The sequence below is a fragment of the Notolepis coatsorum genome (genome assembly GCF_963971535.1).
Source record: "Notolepis coatsorum genome assembly, chromosome: 7".
Taxonomy (NCBI): domain Eukaryota; kingdom Metazoa; phylum Chordata; class Actinopteri; order Aulopiformes; family Paralepididae; genus Notolepis; species Notolepis coatsorum.
Window position 1 is genome coordinate 34692605 of NC_140171.1, and position 25069 is coordinate 34717673.

Consider the following 25069-nt stretch of genomic DNA (forward strand, 5'->3'; position numbering starts at 1 on the left):
GACTGACGTTTTTCTTCATGATGACCACATTTTACAGAGACAGGACTAAATGTGAACTTTATGATATCAGCCTCCTCCAGACCTTGGAGCTGCTCTCCCTCCTGACTGGTCCAGAGTTCCTCCTCCTGTTCCTCTTTCATCTGTAGGGGCTCTGGGTCCTGGGTTTGGCTGAGCTGTGAGGACCTAGTCTTCTCCCCATCGTGTTGACATTCCACAGAGTTGGGAAATAATGTGAGCTCCATGATATCATTCTGCTCCAGACCTTGGAGGAGACTGGGGCTCCTCTCCTGCTGCTCAGGATAGACTTCCTCTTTACAGACAAGGATCTGCTGAGGGAGGGAATCTAGAGGAAGGAGCAAAAGAAAACATTATAACAGCTATAACAGCTTATTTATTAACCTCTTATGCCCTACACATTTTTAAGAGATTTGCCTAAAAACACATACCTAAGTAAATGGAGGATGTCTCCACTTCTACAAGGTCCATTTGCACGAAGGGACATCTATGGATCTCAGGGAATGTATTCCCAGTGTCAGAAATATTGTGTCCGTTACTAGGCTTGAGTAAATTGTAATGAACCAAAGGAGAATTTTTCTCATCTTTGACGGTGAATAACACCATGCTAACATTGACCAGACATGGAAAATTGCCACTGAGCTCATTCAGCAGCACCTTCTTGAGATCAAGTGTACAAAAACTCTAAGCAAATGAATAAAGGGCAGATGATTTACAGGGGGTTTTGTAGATACAGTACTGAATGTTGCCATCCGGACACATGCAATTTGAAATATGAATATAGAATATCAGGCCTATAAATTACCTTATTATGGTCAAGTCACATATATGGATTGGGCAAAATCTCCTCTTTCCAATGGCAGAGTTCAATCTGGATTTAGTACCACCAGGCGCCCCTGACAGGGCAGCAAAAACCGTGAATGAAATCTACTGCAACTAGTACAGTTACTTTTTTGTAATGTAAATAGCCATTTTCATCTGATTGAGCTGCTGTCTTTTTCTAGACGTTCACTGAAAGGTAAAGAAACAAACTACATTCTATTTTTTTTTATGACATTTGAAAACCCACCGAAAGCCCTGGGTCTCCTCGTTCATAGGACTACACACACTTATGACAGCTTACTTTACTTCCGTCGAATTCATCCGGTTTCCGTCGGGATGTGCCGAGATAATTATAAACTCAAATTGAGCTAATAACACTTAAAATCATTGGTAAACAAACGTAGTGCTGAAAATATACACTTTGCCTGCTGTTTTGACAGGGTTAGGGTCTTTACTCTTGGCTATATTTGAAAAAGAAACACAACATTAATTAATATGTTCTGTATTGATGGATTTATAGTGTGATATGAATCTCGGCCCTGTACCGGGCCTGTCGGGCTTAAGGACAATACACTGTCCTTAAGAGTTATTTATAACCTATTCAATACAGTCTACATTTATGTTTAGCTGATGCAAAGTGACTTACAATTGTGTACAACAAAGCAAGCAAAGGAATACACTACCAGCAGTGAAGAATAAGTGGTACTGTTAGTCTTAATAGTGCCAACCTCAAGCGCTTCACTTGGAATGCATAGCAAGCGTAGACAATTTAAAAAAAGATTCTACATGAGATACAGATCTAATAGGTGTATTTTCAGTTTAGTCACTAGTTCAGCCTGCACCAATAACACAGGACATGAATAAGGTATGGTATTTATTGGCAATACAAGAATGAAGCATGGATAGATGGCAGAGGGATCGATGTATAGCCTTACTGGCGGTTTGCCGTGGATGCACGCTCGGCTATGTGGGATGGGTGGGGAATGAGTGCATCTCGTGCAAGTGGCTGATCACCTCTGATCTACACCAGCGTGGCCAGCAGGTAGGCCGGGACAAAAAGAGGGAAGCGAGGGGAGCTGAGCGCATGGGATGAGGGGCACGACCCAGCATTGTGCTGCGGTATGACAAGCCCCCCATCTGACCTGAATGGAAGACAGTTATATGTATATAGGGAGCGTGGATTGCAAAGCCCAATGGTACAGAAGTCTCTGGTGATGACAGGAGAACGATGTTAACAATATGCATGCTAAACGGAGCTCTGATGGTAATCACGGATAATGGCGATGGCAGACAAGCAATGGTGAGAATACACACGAGTTAATAGCTTAATGATAATCACGGTGGTAATAATAATGACGGATAGCACCTGTAAGGTGGAATATGATTAGAGTATGAATAGCTTGGAATCTCTATGAATGATGAGACGAGTAAAGATTGTGTGTGCCGCCTGTAACGTGGATATTCAAATATCGTTAAAATAGTCGTTCAATAATTATTTTTAAATGTATTCGTTTATGTGAATATTGTTGTCACAAAAAACATATATCCCCTTGTTTCACCAGCACCTGCACTGTGCAGTGTATTGATGGGACCCTATTAACTGTTACACCGCTGAACAGTATGCTGGGTACAGCTAGCTAGCTAGCCAGGTAGCATATCTGTTAATAGCTGGGAGAACAGAAAAGAAAGATGAAGAGAGACTGGAGATGTTACATGGTAGCAACGTTTTGTAGGTTTGCCATTTCACTAAGCTCACACATTTCAAGCATCAGTGATGTAAACTTTCGTAATGAATGCTTTATGTTAGCCTGGTCTGGTTAGATTTACCCATTGTCGAGAGTTAGCCTAGTCTTTGTATCAACAGCTGGGTTGTTTTTTGTTTACTGGGTTCCCCATTAGCTGTTACTGAGAGAGCCACTATTGTCCAGTGGGGTCCACATAGGACTGATAGAGGGATGATTAGATGGCCTTGATGAATGTGAATTTGGCCAGGAACGATGAGAAACCCCCTACTCTTTAAGACAGAAGCCCTGGGTTCTTTAACGAATGTAGTGAGTTGGAACCCCCTACTCTTTACGATAGAAGCCCTGGGTTCTTTAATAACTGTAATGAGTTGGAACCCCAGGCTACTCTTTAAGATAGAAGCACTAGGTTCTATAACAAATGTAGTGAGTTGGGACCTTAGATTAACATAGCATCAGGACAGCACTTGCAACTGTTGGGTGCCCCCGGCACTGTAACTGGAACAGTCTTATAAGTGCTTCCTACTGAACACCACTTTCAGAAAGCACTCTGGTTGAACCTGCAACCTTCTGATCATGAGGCCTGACCTCATGTAGCACACTACCAGAAAGGTCACCCAACTAGAAAATAAAATCACATCTCCATTTGCTATATTTTATTTCTGTTGATTTGTTCTACACTAGTCCATCTCTGTTCTCAGATATATAATTTGTTTGCCTCACACTCTTATTTTAAAATCCTGGGGAAAGCCCTGGACTTGTTTACAAGATCCAGTAATAAAACACCAATTATGAATGAATGAATGAATGAATGAATGAATGAATGAATGAATGAATGAATGAATGAATGAATGAATGAATGAAAACTTTATTTAACAGATTGCAGAATGGGTACAAAAGTACAATACAGTACGGCTCAATACATACAATTGTTAAGGGGATGCAGACCTGAGAAAGACGTTTGTTTTGTTTCCATCAGGGTCCCCCATTTTCAATTCATATAGACATTTATGACATACACAACATACATGACATTTATGGCATAGGGACATAATAGGTATTTAGTACTGATACATTTGTGACATAAACGGTATTCAAATATACAGTACTGTTACCCCTAGATCCTGACAGAGTATATACATATGATGGGGAGGGGACTGTACATTAGGAGGGGGTGGGTGGGTGGGAGAGAAATATACATACGGCGGGGAGGGAATATATACATGCGGTGGGGAGGAGACTGTCTATTAGGAGGTGGTGGGGGTTTTGGGCATTTACGGTGGCCAGTTTCGAATTGCAGCCTCCCGTAGGTGCTCTTTAAGAGCGGTTTTGAATGTGGGCAGGGATTCACATTCCTTTACAGCTTTGGGTAGGGCGTTCCACATTGTTGTGGCATAATTGCGAAACGTGTTTAGTCCCTTGTTTGATCCGAATCTGGGTTTAACATGATTTGTTGAGCTTCCTCTGGTGTAGTGGTTGTGGTATTCACTGACCTTTGGGAAGTATTTTGACATGATTGATTGATTGAAAAGTTTATTAACAGATTGCAGAATGGGTACAGTACAGTACAGCTCAATACATACAATTGTTAAGGGGATGCAGACCAGAGAAAGACTTTCGTCTTGTTTACATCAGGGTCCCCCATTTTCAATTCATCATAACATATATGACATACATGACATACAGATAGACAGTACTGCTACATCTATACATTTATGACATATCAGATTTGCAAATACAGTACTGTTTGTGATACAAAAGTGTCCAGAAAAAGAGTGTATATACATTTGGCGTAGAAACTGTACATTGGAGGAGGTTGGGTGGGTGGGGTGGGGTTGGGTGGGTGGGTGAGGGCTGTACATTGGAGGGGGGGGGGGGGGTTGGGTAGGGGACACACACACATTTTACACTGTACATTGGAATACTGACAAAGCCTTACTTGGTAATTTACTGTACAACTAGGTTAGGACATTTGTAGGGGCCAGTTTCGAATTGCAGTCTCACGTAGGTGTTTTTTTAGAGTGTTTTTGAAAGTGGGTAGTGATTCACATTCCTTTACAGCTTTAGGTAGGGCGTTCCACATTGATGTGGCATAATTGCAAAACGTGTTTAGTCCCTTGTTTGAGCCGAATCTGGGTTTTACATGATTTGTGGAGCTCCCTCTGGTGTTGTGATCGTGGTATTCACTGACCTTTGGGAAGTATTTTGACATGTACATGGGTACCTTGGTCGCGTAGTGTATCTTGTAGACCAGGCCCATTGCAAGTTGCTGTACTCTGTCGTCTACTCTAAGCCATCCTAGGTTGTCAAAGTGGGCAGGGGTGAGGTGGGTTCTAGGAGTCAGGTCAAGCAGTAGTCTGACCAGTTTGTTTTGTGATGTTTGTAATTTTGTTTTAAGCGCCTTTGAGGTGCTTTGGTACCATTTGATTGATTGATTGATTGAAAAGTTTATTAACAGATTGCAGAATGGGTACAGTACAGACAGTACATCTCAATACATACAATTGTTAAGGGGATGCAGACCAGAGAAAGACTTTCGTCTTGTTTACATCAGGGTCCCCCATTTTCAATTCATCATAACATATATGACATACATGACATACAGATAGACAGTACTGCTACATCTATACATTTATGACATATCAGATTTGCAAATACAGTACTGTTTGTGATACAAAAGTGTCCAGAAAAGGAGTGTATATACATTTGGCGTAGAAACTGTACATTGGAGGAGGTTGGTGGGGTGGGGTTGGGTGCGGGCTGTACATTGGAGGTGGGGGGGGGGGGGGGTTGGGTAGGGGACACACACACATTTTACACTGTACATTGGAATATTGACAAAGCCTTACTTGGTCATTTACTGTACAACTAGGTTAGGACATTTGTAGGGGCCAGTTTCGAATTGCAGTCTCACGTAGGTGTTTTTTGAGAGTGTTTTTGAAGGTGGGTAGTGATTCACATTCCTTTACAGCTTTAGGCAGGGCGTTCCACATTGATGTGGCATAATTGCGAAACGTGTTTAGTCCCTTGTTTGAGCCGAATCTGGGTTTTACATGATTTGTGGAGCTCCCTCTGGTGTTGTGATCGTGGTATTCACTGACCTTTGGGAAGTATTTTGACATGTACATGGGTACCTTGGTCGCGTAGTGTATCTTGTAGACCAGGCCCATTGCAAGTTGCTGTACTCTGTCGTCTACTCTAAGCCATCCTAGGTTGTCAAAGTGGGCAGGGATGAGGTGGGTTCTAGGAGTCAGGTCAAGTAGTAGTCTGACTAGCTTGTTTTGAGATGTTTGTAATTTGTTTTTTAGTGCCTTTGAGGTGCTTTGGTACCATGAGGTGCAAGCATAGTCGTAGTACCCTTGAATGAGTGCTCCTGCTAGAGTCTTCAGGGTATTCTTGTTTACCAGAGAGGAGATCCGGTACAAGAATCGCGTTCGTTGGTTGACTTTTTTTATTACATTGGATGCCATTTTGTCACAGGAAAGATTAGCCTCTAGGATGGAACCCAGGTAGGTAATTTCATCTTTCCTTGTGATAATATTGTCACCCACTGTAACCGAGAAGCCGTCGGTCTTGCTGAGTTTGTTATTTGAACCGAAGAGAATGGACTCTGTTTTGCCCATGTGTAATGATAGTTTGTTGTCGGCGAGCCATATGCAGATTTTGCCTAGTTCCGAGCTGAGGGCTTTTTCAACCTGTAACTTGTTCTTGTCAGAGACCAGCAGGGCTGAGTCGTCCGCAAACAGGAACAAGTTGCAGTCACAAGCTGACGACATGTCATTTGCATAAATTAGGAATAGTAGCGGTCCTAGTATGCTTCCTTGTGGAACACCACAGCTCACTGTGAGGGGGGGGGGATAGGGTACCGTTTACTTCCACCATCTGTTCCCTCCCCTCCAGGTAGGATTGTATCCAGCTCACTGATAAACTATCAAAACCAATTGCTTTTAGCTTGTCAATCAGAATGGTGTGATTGACAGTGTCGAAGGCCTTTTGTAGGTCCAGCATGACCATGCCGCAGTATTTGCCCGCGTCCACCTCTTGTTTGATGTGGTCGTTCAAGTAGAGAAGGCATGTGTCAGTGGAGTGGGATGTTCTGAAGCCAGATTGGAATTCGTAGATTAGATTTTTTTCCGCGAGGTACTTTTCGATCTGTTCGTATACTATTTTTTCCATGACTTTCGAGATGGATGTAAGGATAGAAACAGGGCGGTAGTTACCCGGGTCTAATTTGAGCACCATGAGGTGCATGCATAGTCATAGTACCCTGGGCCTTGAATGAGTGCTCCTGCCAGAGTCTTCAGGGTATTCTTATGACATTTTTGTTGATCTTTTCATAGATCAACACATAGCAACCGTTGTTTTGCATTCCGTTGTCTCTTCCAAATTGGCATTTACATTCCGTGCAAGGCAACACACCAGGTAACGTCCAGTGTATGTTGATGATTTTTCAGTTTGTAATAATTTCATCTTTATTGTCTTCCAATATTATTCCACAATACAAGATTAGATTTCACAATACAAACCTGTTCTCTTCGCAGGCTTCAGAGCATCAAGCAGTTGACGCTGGCGATCGATCTCTCCTTCATATTCTTCTAAAGTTCTTTCAAATATTCCAAATATATCTTCAACGGCTGCAGTCAGTCGCTCGTTGACTAACGATCTCAGTATTTGTATTTTATACATATTCAACGAATTAAGAGGCCTGTTGACTACTTGAGTTTAGCTAGCTCTGAAGCTAATCCACATCAGAGGCACTTCCTTGCCCTATACAGAGCTCTGTGATTGGCCAATGTCAATGCCCCAATGAGTATGGTGAGCTGTGATTGGTCGACATCAATATGAAGGAGAGATCGATCGCCAGCGTCAACTGCTTGATGCTCTGAAGCCTCCAAAGCCTGCGAAGAGAACAGGTTTGTATTGTGAAATCTAGTCCCATCTCAAACAAGGGACTAAACACGTTTCGCAATTATGCCACATCAATGTGGAACGCCCTACCCAAAGGCTCTGGACGGAGCCTGGGCCGTTATTTATTATACATCCCATCTGGATGATGCATCACAAGTAGCCTAATAATAACATAGAGTATATTCACACATTGTTTAGCTTTTTCTTATTATTATTATTACCGGGGGGATGAATTCCGCGGAGCAGACGGTAACGTGGCTGATCACACAAAGCTGTAAAGGAATGTGAATCACTACCCACTTTCAAAAACACTCTCAAAGAACACCTACGGGCCCCTACAAATGTCCTAACCCAGTTGTACAGTAAATGACCAAGTATGGCTTTGTCAGTATTCCAATGTACAGTGCCCCCCCCTACCCAAACCCCCCCCCCACCTCCAATGTACAGCCCCCACCCACCCACCCACCCAACCTCCTACGTCAAATGTACACTCTTTTTCTGGACACTTTTTGTATCACAAACAGTACTGTATTTGCAAATCTGATATGTCATAAATGTATAGATGTAGCAGTACTGTCTATCTGTATGTCATATATGTTATGATGAATTGAAAATGGGGGACCCTGATGTAAACAAGACGAAAGTCTTTCTCTGGTCTGCATCCCCTTAACAATTGTATGTATTGAGCTGTACTGTACCCATTCTGCAATCTGTTAATAAACTTTTCCATCAATCAATCAATCAATCAATCAAGCCTTACTTATTTACATAAGTATTATAGGCCTACAGCAGTATTGTACGGCCAGTAACTATACTTTTGCTCACACAATATCTTGAATGAATGAGTTTATTTATTTAGAACATAAATTGAAAATAAATAATAAAAAACAATAATAAAGATAAAAAACAAGCAGTTCATGTATAATATTGTAAAATAGCTTAGACATAGCCTACTTGCATAATAGTCATGTATAATAATTCCTTAATTACCATCATACGTACCCACCAAATCATAGACTGTAGTGTATAGCATATAGCAAATGGTTTTACTTTTATAAGTGTTACCCCAAATCTCCACACAGTAATAGGGGCTACACCCCCACCTCTTTACCCAATCCTGTTAATATAATTGAGTTCATATCCATTCAACTCAATGTCAACTTTTTTCTCAGAGCTAAACCAAGTTTAGGATATAGCTATGATATTGAAAGGTTTATGGAATTGCTCCAAATATTCTTCAATGTTTTGATGGTTAGCATATAAGCTTCTGCTGTTGAAGTTTTAAACAATATAAAACTCAAAAGTATTATTATAATTCTTCTTATAATATTGAAACATAGCAGCAAATAACTCAGTAGTGCAATAATGACGGCATCCTCTCGTTATTTAGACTTCATATCAATAGGGTCTAGCTCATGTGACCCAAATCAGCCATTGGGTGGGTGGCGCTAAGATGGCGGCGGTCTCGTGACCCAAATCAGCCATTGGGAGAGCGCGGGGCCTGAGAGCGCTGACCGTCTGCAGATGGATGCTTCTCCACGGGACTCGATTGCAAGAGAACGAGCAAGAAAACCAGCCCGTCATCCAATCACACTCGGGATTGCTGGTTTAAACATCTCAGCAAATCACGAGACTTGTCTGTCAAATGTTTCTGTGGGCGAAGATGTGTGTAGTCTTTGGCTGTGCTATTATTTTGAGATTATTACATAGACTTAGTCATTATTAATTGAAAATGGGGGACCCTGATGTAAACAAGACGAAAGTCTCTCTGGTCTGCATCCCCTTAATGTGAAACATTTAGCATAAAATCGCAATTAAAGTTTTTCCAGTAGCTTAGTGTGTATAATGCAGCTTGTACAAACATGTTATATTTATAGCTGCTTTTGATGTTTTAACCATGTTAGTTCATCAACTGTGATGTCTCTCACCTTAGATAGGAAGTAGATAAAAAAAAAAACACACATCAACACTTTGAGTCACTTTATTTAATTCTTACATATCATCCTTGGGAATGGAATGTTAGAGAGGCAAAAGTACAGTATATTCAGAGTTAGAATATTGCTCATAGTCTTGAAAACAGTGCCGCAAAGAAAAAAGGACCATTTTGACTTGTGTCATACTTCAATATCCAGAGTGTTTTAGCTATCCTGTCTACTGTAGTTTGTACAATTGTTGAATGTTAGGCTCACATTCAGTTTTAAAAGTGTACAGCTTAGTCTACATACAACTCCTCACCTCTTCCCCTGTCCATTTACTTGAACTCTGAAAGAATTGGACATGCAAGCACAGAATTGGCTTCAAAAGGATCCACATTGTTGTCCTCAAAGACTTGTGACGTTTTTTCACCATCTTGGTAAAGAGCTACCTCGTAGACCGTAGTCATGAAGCCCTTCAGCCCCCTGGATGACATCATAAAGGCCTCCGCAACGTCTCGTCAAAGACATTTGCTGCCGATTGCAAGAATTAATCTGGATACCAAAATCAGGACCGCTTGTTAATCTTTACTTAATGTGAAACGTCATTTGGACATTCTTCATTGCTAACTTAAAGGAAGTTCATTCCTATGCATTGCTACTTTTTCCTTGCCAATGAACACCTGTCTCAGCTTGCCAGCAAGCTGATGAACTAATGTTTGTTAGTTAAACACTTTTGAAGCGTTCCCCAAATGAAGCAGAATGGCAGGTGAGATGCTACACCCACATGCCGATCTGATAACTCACTCCAGTCCAATATTTATGAGTATCAAGTAGACTGAGAACAGTCGGTATGTAGTCTGAGTGAATCGACCTCACTCATGTCCCTAGACTTATGTCCCTCCCCAACCTCATTAGTGTCCCTCAGCTGGACACCTTGTCATTCAGCATCCTAGTTCTTAAAATATACACAAATGCCTTAAACCTTTATCTGCGCCATCGATGTTTGACAGATGTGAAGGAAATTCAACAGTCCAGGTCACTGGCTGACTATCAACCTATTCACCATGTCTGAGCCAAACTGGATGAGAAATAAGCCAAGTTTACCACGGTCACAGACATTTTGATCAAATATGTCAGTGAATAACAATAATGCTCAACCCTGGCTACAGTAGTCCTTCCTATTGTATCCTCGTAATTTTTGCAAGGCAGACAGCAAGAGCCAATGGTGAAATCTATATGCTATGATGCACCAAGAAATGGGTATTTATAATAAATAAATAAAAATAAACTCATCACCCAGGAAGCTGTCATCTACACACACATGGTCCATTCTTTCAGAACTCTTAAGTGCACAGGGTTAGGAGGCTGTCCTGGGATTGTGTCAAGGGGGAGCTGTGTGTTCAGGCCTGGTTGGTTTGTGAGAGGGTAAGAGAGAAGCTGTGTGTTCAGGCCTGGTTGGTTTGTGAGGGGGTAAGATGGAAGCTGTGTGTTCCTTGTGGAGAAGGTCTCTGGGTTCCTCATGCCTGCAGGTACTCTGGCTGCACCCTTGCCACCTTGCGGAACTCTTTGGCATGCGTCCGCGGGCACTGCATCTCACACCAGCTGATGGGCACCATCTGGGCACCTGAGGATGAAAGTCAGTGACCAGGTGAAGAAGAGGGTGAGAAGAGTTTAAAGGAGCATTAGGCGGCCGTTGATTTTGGGCAGAACTTTTTCCAATCCTTAAACCGAATTCGACAATTCCCTTCCCAATCGGAACACGTCAGGTTGCCTCCAAAGCCACGCCCCGCTAGGTAACTAACAGGCAGCCATGTGTTAGCAGCAGACTGCACGCAACTGTTATGCGCATAACAAGCATGCATGTCACTAGGGTTTGATAGACAGCTCGTTCATTCCAATCATGACTGAGCTCAGTCGCAATTTTTCACCTGGGAATACATTCCCTGAGGTCCATAGATGTCCCTAGATACCAAGAACATGCAAATGGACCTTGTAGAAGTGGAGCAATCTTCCATTTACTTGGGTATGTACTTTTAGGCAAATTTTCTGAAAATATGGCTAGGGCTCAACAGGTTAAGCAGTTGGCACTTACCTGCTTCACTGTGGGCCACCACCACCCCAAGCTCATTCTCTGCCGTGGTCAGCAGGTAGTTTGACTGCACGTCACCCAGGGAGATCTTATTGTCACAGGTCAAGAGTCAGCAACATGCAAGCCAAGTGCCCCATTCAAAGAGCCAATTAGTTTAGAAATTAAAACTTGTAACAATTATTTGACAACCATATTTTGTCATTGACGAAGGAGCAGGTTAAGGATACCACTTTGGCCAGGACAATGTCACCAGGTCTGAAGCTCTTGTACGTCTCCACCTAAATAGGGAAATGCAAAAGCACACGGAAATGGCTTTAGTAGGTGTCACACAGCAGCAGTCAAGTATGACTTTAAGACGTAGAATTAAGATGGATCATCTTGTATGAACTGAATGAATTGTAATACCGAAACTAAATAAGAGACAAGCCAGTACAATGCATTTACATTATCATCATATTATGGATGCCCTAAAATGCACCATTTACTTATGTAACGTAATCAGTGGTTCCCAACTGGGCTCACCAAGGTAGTTACAGGGCATCCCCGACAAATCAGGAATAGTTTCATTATTATTTCAGTCACTTGAAGTTAGCTAACGAGATAATGACATAACATTCTGATCATAGATTTAATTCTCCACCACTTTTTGGAATACATGTTCCTTTCAAGTCCAGTTTGTGTTTGCATTTATTTATTTTTGAATTTATTTAGTTATGAATTACAACGCACCTTATCTTTCTCAGTTGCTCGTACATCTTCTTTCCTGCAGGGATAGAGTAGGCTTAGCTTTTTGCAATACCATAACCCTGCTATTAAGAGTCAAACAGACACTGTGTATAAGTCATATACAATCGTTGCGGGCAAGACCCCCCGCATTTCACTGTATGCTTGTATGCCGTGACAAATAAAACTCTTGACTCTGGAGGGGAAAAAAGAGAGAATAGAGATTCTATATTCTAAGATTAAAAGTAGATTAACAAATTCCAAAAAAAAAAAAAATTCAGTCTTGTGATATGGTCTCAGCTCCCTCATGATCCTATAGCTCACTAAGTCCTACAGATTACCAAGGTCAGTCAAACAGAAAGACTTGTGCAATACATGAGCTTTGTTAACATGAAGGTTAATAGCAATCTAGAATAATAATCCATCAAATTACCTACCGTAGATAATCACGATGAATCAGGAATCAATTTCTTTAATGAAAGTTTGACCTCAGGAATCGGAATCAAATCGTGAGATTCCCAAAGATGCCCTTCCCCCACCCCTACAGGTCAGAGGGCTGGTAGTTACCCTTCCCCCACAGGTCAGAGGGCTGGTAGTTACCCTTCCCCCACCCCCACAGGTCAGAGGACTTTACTTACCTGATGGTGCCTCTGAAGCGATCCTTCAGTGGTGTGGAACCTACGTAGAGAATGTGTACTTTGGCAAACCTGGGGTTAATGCCGGTGACCTGCACAGACAGAAGACAGCTGGGCTTAGGCCTGGGAGGTATACCGAATATGAAAGTATACAGTCATGGATCCATGTAAAGGTATGGGTTTTTATGTACTGTAGTCCACGATAAATACGTATACGTATATATATACACTACCGTTCAAAAGTTTGGAGTCACTTCGAAATTTCCTTATTTTTTTTAAAGAAAAGCACTGTTTTTTTCAATGAAGATAACATTAAATGAATCTGAAATACACTATACATTATTAATGTGGTAAATGACTATTCTAGCTGCAAACGTCAGGTTTTTAATGGAATATCTACATAGGTGTATAGAGGCCCATTTCCAGCAACCATCACTCCAGTGTTCTAATGGTACATTGCGTTTGCTAATCGCGTTAGAAAGCTAATGGATGGTTCGAAAACCCTTGAAAACCCTTGTGCAATTACGTTAGCACAGCTGAAAACGGGTTTGCTGGTTAGAGAAGCTATAAAACTGGCCTTCCTTTGAGCTAGTTGAGTATCTGGAGCATCCCATTTGTGGGTTCGATTATACTTTCAAAATGGCCAGAAAAAGAGAACTTTCATAATAACTCGACAGTCAATTCTTGTTCTTAGAAATTAAGGCTATTCCATGTGAGAAATTGCCAAGAAACTGAACATTTCCTACAAAAGTGTGTACTACTCCCTTCAGAGAACAGCACAAACAGGCTCTAATCAGAGTAGAAAGAGAAGTGGCAGGCCCCAGTGCACAACTGAGCAAGAAGACAAGTACATTAGAGTTTCTAGTTTGAGAAATAGACGCCTCACAGGTCCTGAACTGGCAACTTCATTAAATGGTACCCGCAAAACGCCAGTGTCAATGTCTACAGTGAAGAGGCGACTCTGGGATGCTGGCCTTCTAGGCAGAGTGACAAAGAAAAAGCCATATCGGAGACTGGCCAATAAAAAGGAAAAGATTTATATGGGCAAAAGAACACAGACATTGGACAGAGGAAGATTGGAAAAAAGTGTTATGGACAGACGAGTTGAAGTTTGATGTGTTTGGATCACACAAGAACATTTGTGAGACGCAGAACAAGTGAAAAGATGCTGGAAGAGTGCCTGACACCATCAGTCAAGCATGGTGGAGGTAATGTAATGGTCTGGGGCTGCTTTGATGCTGGTAAAGTGGTATATTTGTACAAGATAAAAGGGATTTTGAATAAGGAAGGCTACCACTAAATTTTGCAACACCATGCCATACCCTGTGGACAGTGCTTGGTTGGAGCCAATTTCCTCCTACAACAGGACAATGACCTAAAGCACACCTCCAAATTATGCAAGAACTATTTAGGGAAGAAGCAGGCAGCTGGTATTCTGTCTGTAATGGAGTGACCAGCGCAGTCAGGGATGGGTATCGTTAGGATTTTATCGATACTACTACTCTTATCGATACTGCTTAACGGTTCGGTACTTTATCGATACTCTTAACGGTTATTTTTGATTATTTTTTGCAAGAAAAAAAGACAATTAATTAAGAACAGAATCGACATTGCTTTATTATTTATACAACTTTATAAATAAGTATTATAAATAAATATAATTTATGCAGGGAGGGGTATATTTGCAGTTGAGAGCATTGGTCATCTCCCTACAGTAAAGATTAGAAATGATTGAATTATTGTAAATTTGTGTGGAGTGGTGGGAATAGCTGCTTCAATAATAACTTATAACAACAACAGACAAGTTAGACAACTATGTATACAAAAAAAAACGATATACACTGAATGATTAGTTGTTACCTAAAGTCCTTGGACTCCACTGTAGAGAACGGGTGCAGGCCTTTGACAACAAACTTTGTCACAGCCCTGTGACACTCGTTCACCCTATCCTCTGTCATCCTTCCTCTAGCTGCTAGGGGGGAGAAAGGACTTTGGGTGGTGGAGGTAGAAAGGATGTGTGGTGGCCCTGGGCTCACTGGGCTGGGACATGGTGGCTGACGCCTCAGCTTGACGATCTATAAAATGTTTTTAGATTGTAGTATTTGTAGCTAAACAATTATTTTGTTTATTAGCCTATTTGTAATAATTCGTTATTAGCCTAGGCAACTCCGTATCTTGGCTTACCGGCTGCAGTGGACGTGGATGCAGATGGAACACTGCGCGCAAGGCAGTCGAATACGGCGCATTTCTGCACACTAATATCATGTTCTGCCAACAGATGTTTTGATAAATTGCTCGTATTGCCACCCTTACTGGCAAATGTTTTGTTACACTTGTGGCAACGTGCGTTGTCGGCATCGACTCTTGTAAAGTATATCCATACTTTCGACCGCTTCGCTCTATCCGCCATCACGACTCAGTGCATGCAGAGGCAGAGCTGTCTGTGTCAGCACGGAGACAGCACCTTAGTTAAGAAGTACCCGTATGTGTATGACTATCGCGACTCGCGAGGAGTGTGTGTATAATAATGGCTCGCTTCTCGTGCAGAGACAGAGAGAGGAGAGATCGTTCGCAACTTTTAAATTAGAGAAACTCGTCGGAGCTTATAAATACTCCGGTCTTTTCTAATATAGTACCGGTTCCCGTTTAGAACCGGGGTCCGGGGGTCATCCCTAGTTCACCAGATCTCAACCCCATTGAGCTGTTGTGGGAGCAGCTTGACCGTATGGTACGCAAGAAGGCACTTGTGGGAGGTGCTTCAGGAAGCGTGGGGTGAAATTTCTTCAGATTCCCTCAAGAAATTAACAGCTAGAATGCCAAAGGTCTGCATTGCTGTAATTGCTGCAAAGGGAGCATTCTTTAACGAAAGCAAAGTTTGAAGGACAAAATTATTATTTCAAAATAGAAATCATTATTTCTAACCTCGTCAATGTCTTGACTATATTTTCTATTCATTTTGCAACTCATTTGATAAATAAAAGTGTGAGTTTTCATGGAAAACACGAAATTGTCTGGGTGACCCCAAACTTTTGAACGGTAGTGTATATAACAAAAAAAGTTGCTATGCAAACGTTAAGGAACACAGCATCTTTGTGTGTATGCCCGCATGTGTGTATGTATGCGTGTGTGTGTAAGTATGCATGTATGAGTGTGTGTGTATGCTTGTATGTATGTGTGTGTGTGTGTGTTACAAAGATATCGGAGCTAATCTCTACATACAATGTCCTTGAACACCCACACAGAGCGTATGGCAGTCACACATTTGTAACAAGTACGGTATATTGCAACACATTTATTTTTTTTATCCACTTTTTCTCCTCGTTTTCTATTTTTCTCCCATCCCAATTCCAGTGTGCCAATTCACCCCTCCCCTGTCTTGAACGTTGCTCGCATATGCCCCCCACTGGTCGGTTGTAGGGAGGATAGAAGCCTTGCATCACGTGTCCCCTCCGGTACACGAGGAGGCAGCCTGTCACATCTTTTCACCTGCCAGCGCGGACTCTCATTGGCGAGGTGTAACGTGTGGGAGGCTCACACTACCCCCGCCATTTCCTGTCTCTGCTGTGCAGGCGTCCCCAACCGACCTGTAGGAGTCGCTGTCCACAACGTCCAGATTACCACCCATCGACTTCCACCCCCTAACTCTGCCAATTGAGTTAGTATGGCGGCTGGCCCAAGCCGGAGGCAACGCCGACAGCCGGAGTCGAACCCGGTGTCTCTTGCGTTGGTGACGAGTGCAATGTCCGCTGCGCCACCCAGCCGCCATATATTGCAACAATTGTTGAAATAAGTGGTATAGAGCTGGAGGGCACCATTTAAGGAGGAGTTAGATGTATACTATTAAACTGATAAAAAGCACTCCCTGTTCCTATTGTCATAAATGTACCTCCTGAGAACTACTTAATTGGTCGGATGATTGTTTTGGATAATACAGAGTTATTACAAAAGTAATAGATACGTGTGATTTGGAGTTAACCATCATCCTCTACGGCTTAGCGTGTTTGAGGGCATTCCACCACACTGGGTAAACAAACCATGTCCAGACACGCAGGTTGTAAGAGGAATAATGAATATATTTATAATACATATTGTAATGAGGTGTAAAGGTGCAGGTCTGTTATTCTTTGACATGTATGAATTATATAGGTTCAAAATATAACTCCTACCCTCCTAAAAATTTAAAATTTTAAAGACATTTCTAGACCTTGAATTACCCAAAACACATTAAAAACTTTTTTATTTTTTATCCACTTTTTCTCCCATTTTCTATATTTTCTCCCATCCCAATTTTCGTATCATCCAATTCAACCCTCCCCTGTCACGAACGCTGTTTCTTGCCTCCCACAAGCCGGCTGCAATGTGGACTAAGTCATACATAGCACAAGTCCCCTCCGGTACTTGAGGTAACAGCAGTCGCATCTTTTCACCTGCGCAGCTCGATCTCTCAGTGGCGAGGAGTAACGCGTGGGAGGCTCACGCTGCCCCCGACACTTCCTGATTCTACTGCGCAGGCGCACCAACCGACCTGTAGGAGTCGCTGTCCACAACGCCCGATCCCCACCCATCAGTTTCCCACCCCCTAATACGGCCAATGTGTATTAGTATGAACGACCAGCTAAACTGAAAGCAATGTGGAGCGCTGGGCTCGAACAGTCGAGCCCAGCGTCTCCGCATTCGTGGCGAGCGCCTTGCCCACTACGCCACGTAGCCGCCACATTAAAAACTTTTTAAGGATCTGCGAGGACCCTGTGGTTGCCGTTTCTCTACTTGTTCAGGCTCATCTGTCTTGTGTGTCTTTACTGACAAAGCAGTTACTGTACCCTACTCTGAAATTGCCCTAAGGGGAATTGTATTGTATATTATATAATGACACTAGAGGTATTGAAAGCACATGTTGCAAGTTAAATGTTGGCTGCATTGGTTACATGCAGTTATGTTAGAAACAACATTTATGGTTGTCAGGCTGTCAGCAAAGCATGCAGGATTCTTGCACAACCCTCATCTAAACTTGTAAAACGTCATAGAAAAAGACTGGAGGTATAGGCGCAGGTTTCTCTGCAATGCAATAACAGCTCATCACTGCTGAGAATGCAGTAGGCTCAGTCTGAGCCAATTAAGCTATATATAGTATATACAGGAATTAAGTGTACAATTTCCACAATGTGTTCCACTTAAAAGTAATGTGCCTGATTTCCCAACATTATTCATATGTTAACTAGATTTACAAATTAAATGTTGCTCATACTGATCACAATTCCACATTGGCTGTGGTTTACCAACAATGTTTATTACCCCTGGCTGCACACGCACCTACAGATGTTGTTGTTATTATTATTAATAATAGGGTCACGTCACGGTAGCCAATGTTAACACTTTGAGTGCCACGGACGTTTTGTCGTTAGTTCATGCCGCCAGTTGAATGGCAGCAACGCTATATAGCGTTTGTTTGTATTTTATTTTTTATTAGCAATTTGAATTCATATTTCATCAATCGAGCCTCACGCTAGTGCTGCAGTCTCTCTGAGCTCCATTGGGAAAATACCGCCCCCTATCGTCTCTCCCTGTGTAACTGCACCCCATTGGATTAGACTGAATTTTACATATCCGGCAAGTCATCTGAAGAGACCGAAGTGATTGCCGAGCCGGAAAAACAACGTGGAATACATATTTACAGTACCCAGCGCTGAATCAATAAACGCGATCGATATTTGGAATGGCGATCAGGAATTGGAATAATCTTTTTGGAGAACATCTGATCTGAGGTAAGCAATTTATTTTACCAGTCTTGGGGTAATCGGATCTGTTTTCACCTATATATCAGCGTTTGCCCCAGTGTGTGTGTGCTGATCAGGAAATGAGAATATATTTTTCAGCCCGCTTCTCTAGCGTGCATAAGTACACATACTATCGATAATCTAGCGTTTATTTGAAAACTATTCATAAATAGGCAGAAAAATTACAACGTTTTTTGTGTATTCCAGTAAATGCCGTTTATCACGGAATCTATATATTTTCCTGAAACTTTCAAGAAAACGAGGGCTTTTCAAAATGCTATAAAACGGAAATGAACCGATTAAAAAACAATCCGTTTCGACAATGTTGACTGCAAACAAGTCATTGATAAGCGACGGTCAGATTAGACACATAGATTATGCGTTTAGAGCGCTATCATTGAAGTGGGTGGTGGCATTCAACGGGGGTAAGGCGCACCGCATTGCTGGTAATCAAAGTGTTAATGGGTGTTCAGCCATACACCGATTACATTACTTGCCCACCGCCCCCACCGTTTTGCTCTCAAACACAGCCCACTCTCTCATTCTCAGTAGCTAGCTTTGTTGTTAGCAACGTGCTAACTGCTACTACTCCTCTGTAGCTAGCTTTGTTGTTAGCAACGTGCTAACTGCTACTACTCCTTCCAATAATGGTGACTGTACTGCTCCCATGTCTGCCAGTCTGCCTTCTCTGTTAACGGGGCAAATTTATGGAACTCTCTGCCTACTGGCTTAAAACTGGAGTCCAATGCCAAGGTCTTCAGCAGAAGACTCAAGGTATGGGTGAAAACAAAGCAGCAGTGCTCACATATGTAGACGCGGACTGTTTTCTTTTTTTTCTCCCATCCCAATTTCGTGTATCGAATTCTTCCCTCAGTCTTGAACGTTGCTAGACTATGCCTCCCACAGGTCGGTTGTAGTGAGGACAGAAGCCTTGCATCACGTGTCCCCTCCGGTACACGAGGAAGCAGCCTGTCGCATCTTTTCACCGCAGCAGCTCGAACTCTGTGGCGAGGAGTAACGTGTGGGAGGCTCACGCTGCCCCCGTAACTTCCTGCTTCCGTCGCACCGGCGTCACCAAACCGACCTGTAGGAGTCGCTGTCCACAACGTAAAATCCCCACCCACCGGCTTTCCCACCCTCTAACACTTGCCAATTGTGTTAGTATGAACGACCGGCCAGCCGGTAGCAACGCCGAGAGCTGGGCTTGAACCCAGCGTCTCCTGCGTTAGAGACGAGCGCCTTGCCCACTGCGCCAATCAGCCGCCCCGGGTTTTGTCGTTTTTGATCATGGACTCTTCTTCTGGAAAATATTTGTTCCGATTTGCGATTTTAATTCTGTATTTTACTGTTAATTTTATTATATCTTTTAGAAAAGCCTCAATGGACTAGTGTTAAAAACTAGCACCTGTGCTATAAATACGCAAAACAACGCATCTGGTCTGTCCACTGTGGCTGGTCCAATGTAGCTGTGGTGTCCATTTTACCTAAACGTTTTCATTCATTCATTCATTCCTCTGTAGCTAGCTTTGTTGTTAGCAATGTGCTAACTGCTACAACTCCTCACCGCCATTTGGAAAGGATTTGAAGTTTGCCTTTTAACTTGACATTACATGGCAAGATTTAGCAGTGTCCCTCACTGTCGTCTGTAGATTTAGCAAAGAGCAGGTATCAGTCCACTACAGTAATCTACCGTATGTTCAAACTAGCGTTAGCTAACTAGTGCAGCCTGCTCAGCTGTAACATTCAAAGTTTAACAAGTTGGGATAATGAGTGTGCACTGCGAGTTTGAAATTACTCAGTTTAAGTGGTGTAGTGTTGTATTGCTGATGCTTCCCCATTTAGCATGTCAAATACCTGTGTAACCTCTTAAATCTTTTTCTTATTTTTTCACATCGTTAAATGTCAGTGAAATTAAATGTAACTCACATCCCTTGTAAAATGTCTGGTGTAACTTAACACCAGCATTTATTAACCGCCGTGAAGATGCCCTCACCGTGGCGTCCCTAGTGAACAAGAAACCTGACTACATATCTAGTGCTTAGTCTGATCCTCAATTTACAGGTGACTTAGAGCAGTGGTTCCCAAAGTCGGGGTCGCGACCCAAAGGTGGGCCGCGAGCAGCCACGGGTGGGCCGCGAGATGATTTAAAAAAAATAAAAAAAAAATAAAAAAAAAAAAATTTTTTTTTTTATTTTTTTTTTTTTTTTTTTTTTTTATTTTTTATTTTTTTGTCAGGCCACTGAACTTAGAAGCAGGCCAGGACAGTGTTTCTAGTTGTATTCTAAAATTCTATTCTATTGTATTCTAAAATGTGACTATATGGTTTTATATTAACTTAATAAATAAACAAAAACAAAAAATCTACTTATTTCAACGAACATTTCAAACTAAATAACAGATTATGCACATAAAACGCTGAAAACAACCGAAGCAACAATAGTATTTTAATGAGGCTATTATTATTATTATCATTATTATTTTGCAACAAGTTAGCCCTCTCATAAATAGCACATATAAATGAATAACTAACTTGAACTAACTTAATAGGATTGAAGTGATATTTGGCTTAAAAAATCGGTCGCCTGGCAAAAAAAAAAAAAAAAAAAGCCAGACGATGTGCATTGGGCCGCGGCTCTCTGACGCCTTATTTTCTGGGCCCCGGCCTGAAAAGTTTGGGAACCCCTGACTTAGAGAACTATGCCCAATTTAAGAATTTGTACATGTTATTCCTATGGATGCGTACAGACAAGACTAATTTGATAGCACGTAATAAATGCGAGCCTAGTACAGCCTCTCTTGGCCGAGCTCGTCTTTATCTCCCGTCCATAAAGCACTACTGTTCGCTGTTTTCCTACACAATGCCCCACGCAAAAGTAGGATGGCTTTCTACTTTGACACATGCGAGAAAGCAGCGAGAAGCATCGCATGGAGCACCGGAGCATGAAAACCATAGAAAACAATGTTCCATAGAAAACTGCGTGCAAGTGCTTCAAAAAGAAGCTTCATCCGAGCGTAGTCTTAACACTTTGAGAGCCAGTCCGTGTTTTCCTTTTTACCCCCTTGAATGCCCAAACCCACTCCAATGTTAACTTAATATCGCCTAATCTATGTTTTAAAATATCGCCTAATCTATGTTTTAAATTATGGCTATGTGTCTAATCTGCCCGTCGCTTATCAAAGACAAATTTTCCAGTCAACATTGTCATGGCAGATTGTTTTTTTATCGCTTCATTTCCGTTTGATAGCATTTTGAAAATCACTTGTTTTTGCGGAAAAAACAACCCATTCTATGATAATCGCCTTTTACTGGAATATTCTAGAACGTTGTCATTTGTCGGCCTATTTATGAATAGTTTTCAAATAAACGCTAGATGATCGATAGTATATGTGTGCGCATGCACGCTCGTGCCGCTCGCTGATAATCGCTGCTCTTATTTCCAATATGATTTCAGATCGCTAATAATTATAAAAAAAAAAAAATTAAAAAAAAACGAGTATTCTCGTGATGGGCATTCAACCCGCGGGGGGTAAACCAGAGAAATCTCGGGCGTGGCATCCAAAGTGTTAACACTTTGGCTGCCTAAGGTTAAATTCATGATATACCATAGATTGCCAGCTCTATTTCTCTATGGAGAAAGTCCCCTTCTTTGCAGGGCTATAACTTTTTAAATTCTATTGCTACATTGCCATTATTAGGGCCCATTCAAAGTCCTATATGTATTGTTCATTGTGTAGCAACGTTAAACTTTTTCATTCACATATTCATAGTAAAGTATGGTCTAATGTATAAGTATGTTTTAATCTCTTTCTGCAGCTTTCTCCAGAACGTGCTATATAGCCCCAAATGCATTATATTGATGATGAAATACAGTTTGATGGCAATCAGCGCGATATAAAAAATTCCAACTAGACGTACTTCTAGAAGTTACTACACGTCATCTGATGTTGACCGGATGGGCGAGGGGGCGTTTATAATTCCGTGGGCAGCGTTATACCAATCATCTAATGTGGGTCAAATGTTGATAATAGCAGTTAGTATCGAAGACGGTAACGTTACACGCTGAAACTCACCCCAGTCTCCGCGCGCCGTTGGGCGATCATCGTAGAGTAGAAATCTTATCATTATGGGATATATTTTTACCCGGTCCATCTCCAGCTTGTATAATGGTATATACGTCCAAATCATGTTGTTTATCGAGTTATTGCCAATCGATCACTGTGTAGCGTGACGAGCCGAGTCCCATGACCTATAGCGAGCGCCCGGAAGTACTACGGACGTCTAGCACAACCTCTATGGCACATCCTGTTTGGCGATTGCGCCGATCGGCCACCAGATGGCGCTCCTGAACCGCCAGAGAGCTCAGTGGGTCCTGCTGGTGGATCTCAGGCCAGCGGAGGGGACATATGAATCAGATCGCAGATTTTTGAAATATTGATATAAGGACGCTGTACAGCGTCCTCCGGCAACTTGAGCATGGCCCGCAATGACGTCAAAAGACGTTTCATGGCAGTCAAAGTGTTAACTCTTTCAGTGCCACTCACAAGATTTCTCGTGTTTTTTTATAGGTGGTTGCTAGCCACTCACGAGATTTCTCGGATTTTTTTTTTTTTTTTTTTTTTTGCGATCTGAAAAATGATTGCATCACCCGAGCCTACCCGAGTATTGCCGAGCTGAGCCGGTGATCACTGTGGAAAAAAGCGCCCCCTGTCGTCTCCCAGATGACATAAGTGATTTTGGAATGGACTCAATGAAAATGAATGGGGAAAAAAATCCGGTACTCCACATTTTCCAGTTCACTGATCCAGCCGGGGTTACTAGAGTTCATTCTGGAGCCTCAGATCCCTGCGGATCATGGAGATCCACTGTGTCGCGTTGGATCCATACACGTATCGATTTTTTCGAATGGTGATCAGGAATTGGAATATACCAGTTGGATACCATCTGATGTCAGGTAAGGACTCTATGTTATCAGTGGTAGGATAATCAGAGTAAGTTTGATGAAGTTATAAGCTGTTTTGTGAAATGTCTTCTTTCGGTTTCAATGTAAAACTCAGAGGAAATCAACGAGGCGATTATCCGCGCGCGGCCGTAATGTGCGTGCGTGCACGTATAATATTGATCATCTAGCGTTTATTTGAAAACGATTCATAAAAAGGCCGACGAATATCAGCGTTGTGGAATATTCCACTAAAAGACGATTTTCATAGAATGCTCCAGAATGAGATGTTTTTTATATCAAAACGGGGGCTTTTCTAACTGCTCTGAAACGGCAACGACGCGATAAAAAAACAATCTGCCTTCACAGCACTGTCTGGAAAATAGTCTTTGATAATGCGATGGGCAGATTAGACACATAGCCATAATTTAAAACATAGATTAGGCGATATTAACGTTAACATTGGCGCGGATGGTGGCATTCAAGCGGTAAAATGGAAAACCAGGCGTGGCACTGAAAGAGTTAAACAGTGCAAATATATTTGTTGACAAAACTCTCTAAAACTAAAAAGTGCTAAAACTCAAATGTGTCATCAGGTATAAAGTCTCGAGCAACTTCATAGACAGTGAATAGGCCCTGATGATGTCTGACAAGAGTCACCTTACAGGTGACAAAGTCTGACCCTTACCTTACAGGTGACATAACGTCTGACCCTTACCTTACAGGTGACATAAAGTCTGACCCTTACCTTACAGGTGACATAACATCTGACTCTTACCTTACAGGTGACATAACGTCTGACCCTTACCTTACAGGTGACATAAAGTCTGACCCTTACAGGTGACATAAAGTCTGACCCTTACCTTACAGGTGACAAAGTCTGACCCTTACCTTACAGGTGACATAAAGTATGACCCTTACCTTACAGGTGACAAAGTCTGACCCTTACCTTACAGGTGACAAAGTCTGTCCCTTACCTTACAGGTGACATAAAGTCTGACCCTTACCTTACAGGTGACATAAAGTCTGACCCTTACCTTACAGGTGACATAAAGTCTGACCCTTACCTTACAGGTGACAAAGTCTGACCCTTACCTTACAGGTGACAAAGTCTGTCCCTTACCTTACAGGTGACATAAAGTCTGACCCTTACCTTACAGGTGACATAAAGTATGACCCTTACCTTACAGGTGACAAAGTCTGACCCTTACCTTACAGGTGACAAAGTCTGACCCTTACCTTACAGGTGACTATTGCGCCAACATCTGGGAGTAGCTGTGCTTCTGTTTCTCTCACCACTGAGATCACTGGTAACTGTAAAAGACAAACACACACAAAACCTGTTCAGATTGTGCGTTTCCCATCGAAAACAGCCAGGAGGCTTGTCAAAACATTACAGTACATGACTGCATATTTAATCAGGGATGTCAATCGATTACCTCTGCATTAAGAAAATAGCCTGTAGTGCGGCAAGGCGCTCGCCACCAATGCAGGAGACGCTGGGTTCG

At 42.1% G+C, this 25069-nt stretch overlaps 1 protein-coding gene across 1 annotated transcript in view; it reads right to left on the reverse strand.

Annotated features, from left to right (window-relative positions):
- Positions 1-9457: 9457 nt before the first annotated feature.
- exosc1 (exosome component 1) overlaps positions 9458-25069 on the reverse strand; it is a 40689-nt gene continuing 25077 nt past the window's right edge. Inside the window, exons 3-8 of the mRNA XM_084318081.1 lie at positions 24801-24875; positions 12854-12942; positions 12222-12255; positions 11720-11770; positions 11496-11580; positions 9458-11027 (exon numbers count right to left, since the gene is read on the reverse strand). Of these exons, the coding sequence (XP_084174207.1) occupies positions 10921-11027; positions 11496-11580; positions 11720-11770; positions 12222-12255; positions 12854-12942; positions 24801-24875 (441 nt within the window). The 3' untranslated portion in view covers positions 9458-10920. The remainder of the gene's footprint in view (positions 11028-11495; positions 11581-11719; positions 11771-12221; positions 12256-12853; positions 12943-24800; positions 24876-25069) is intronic.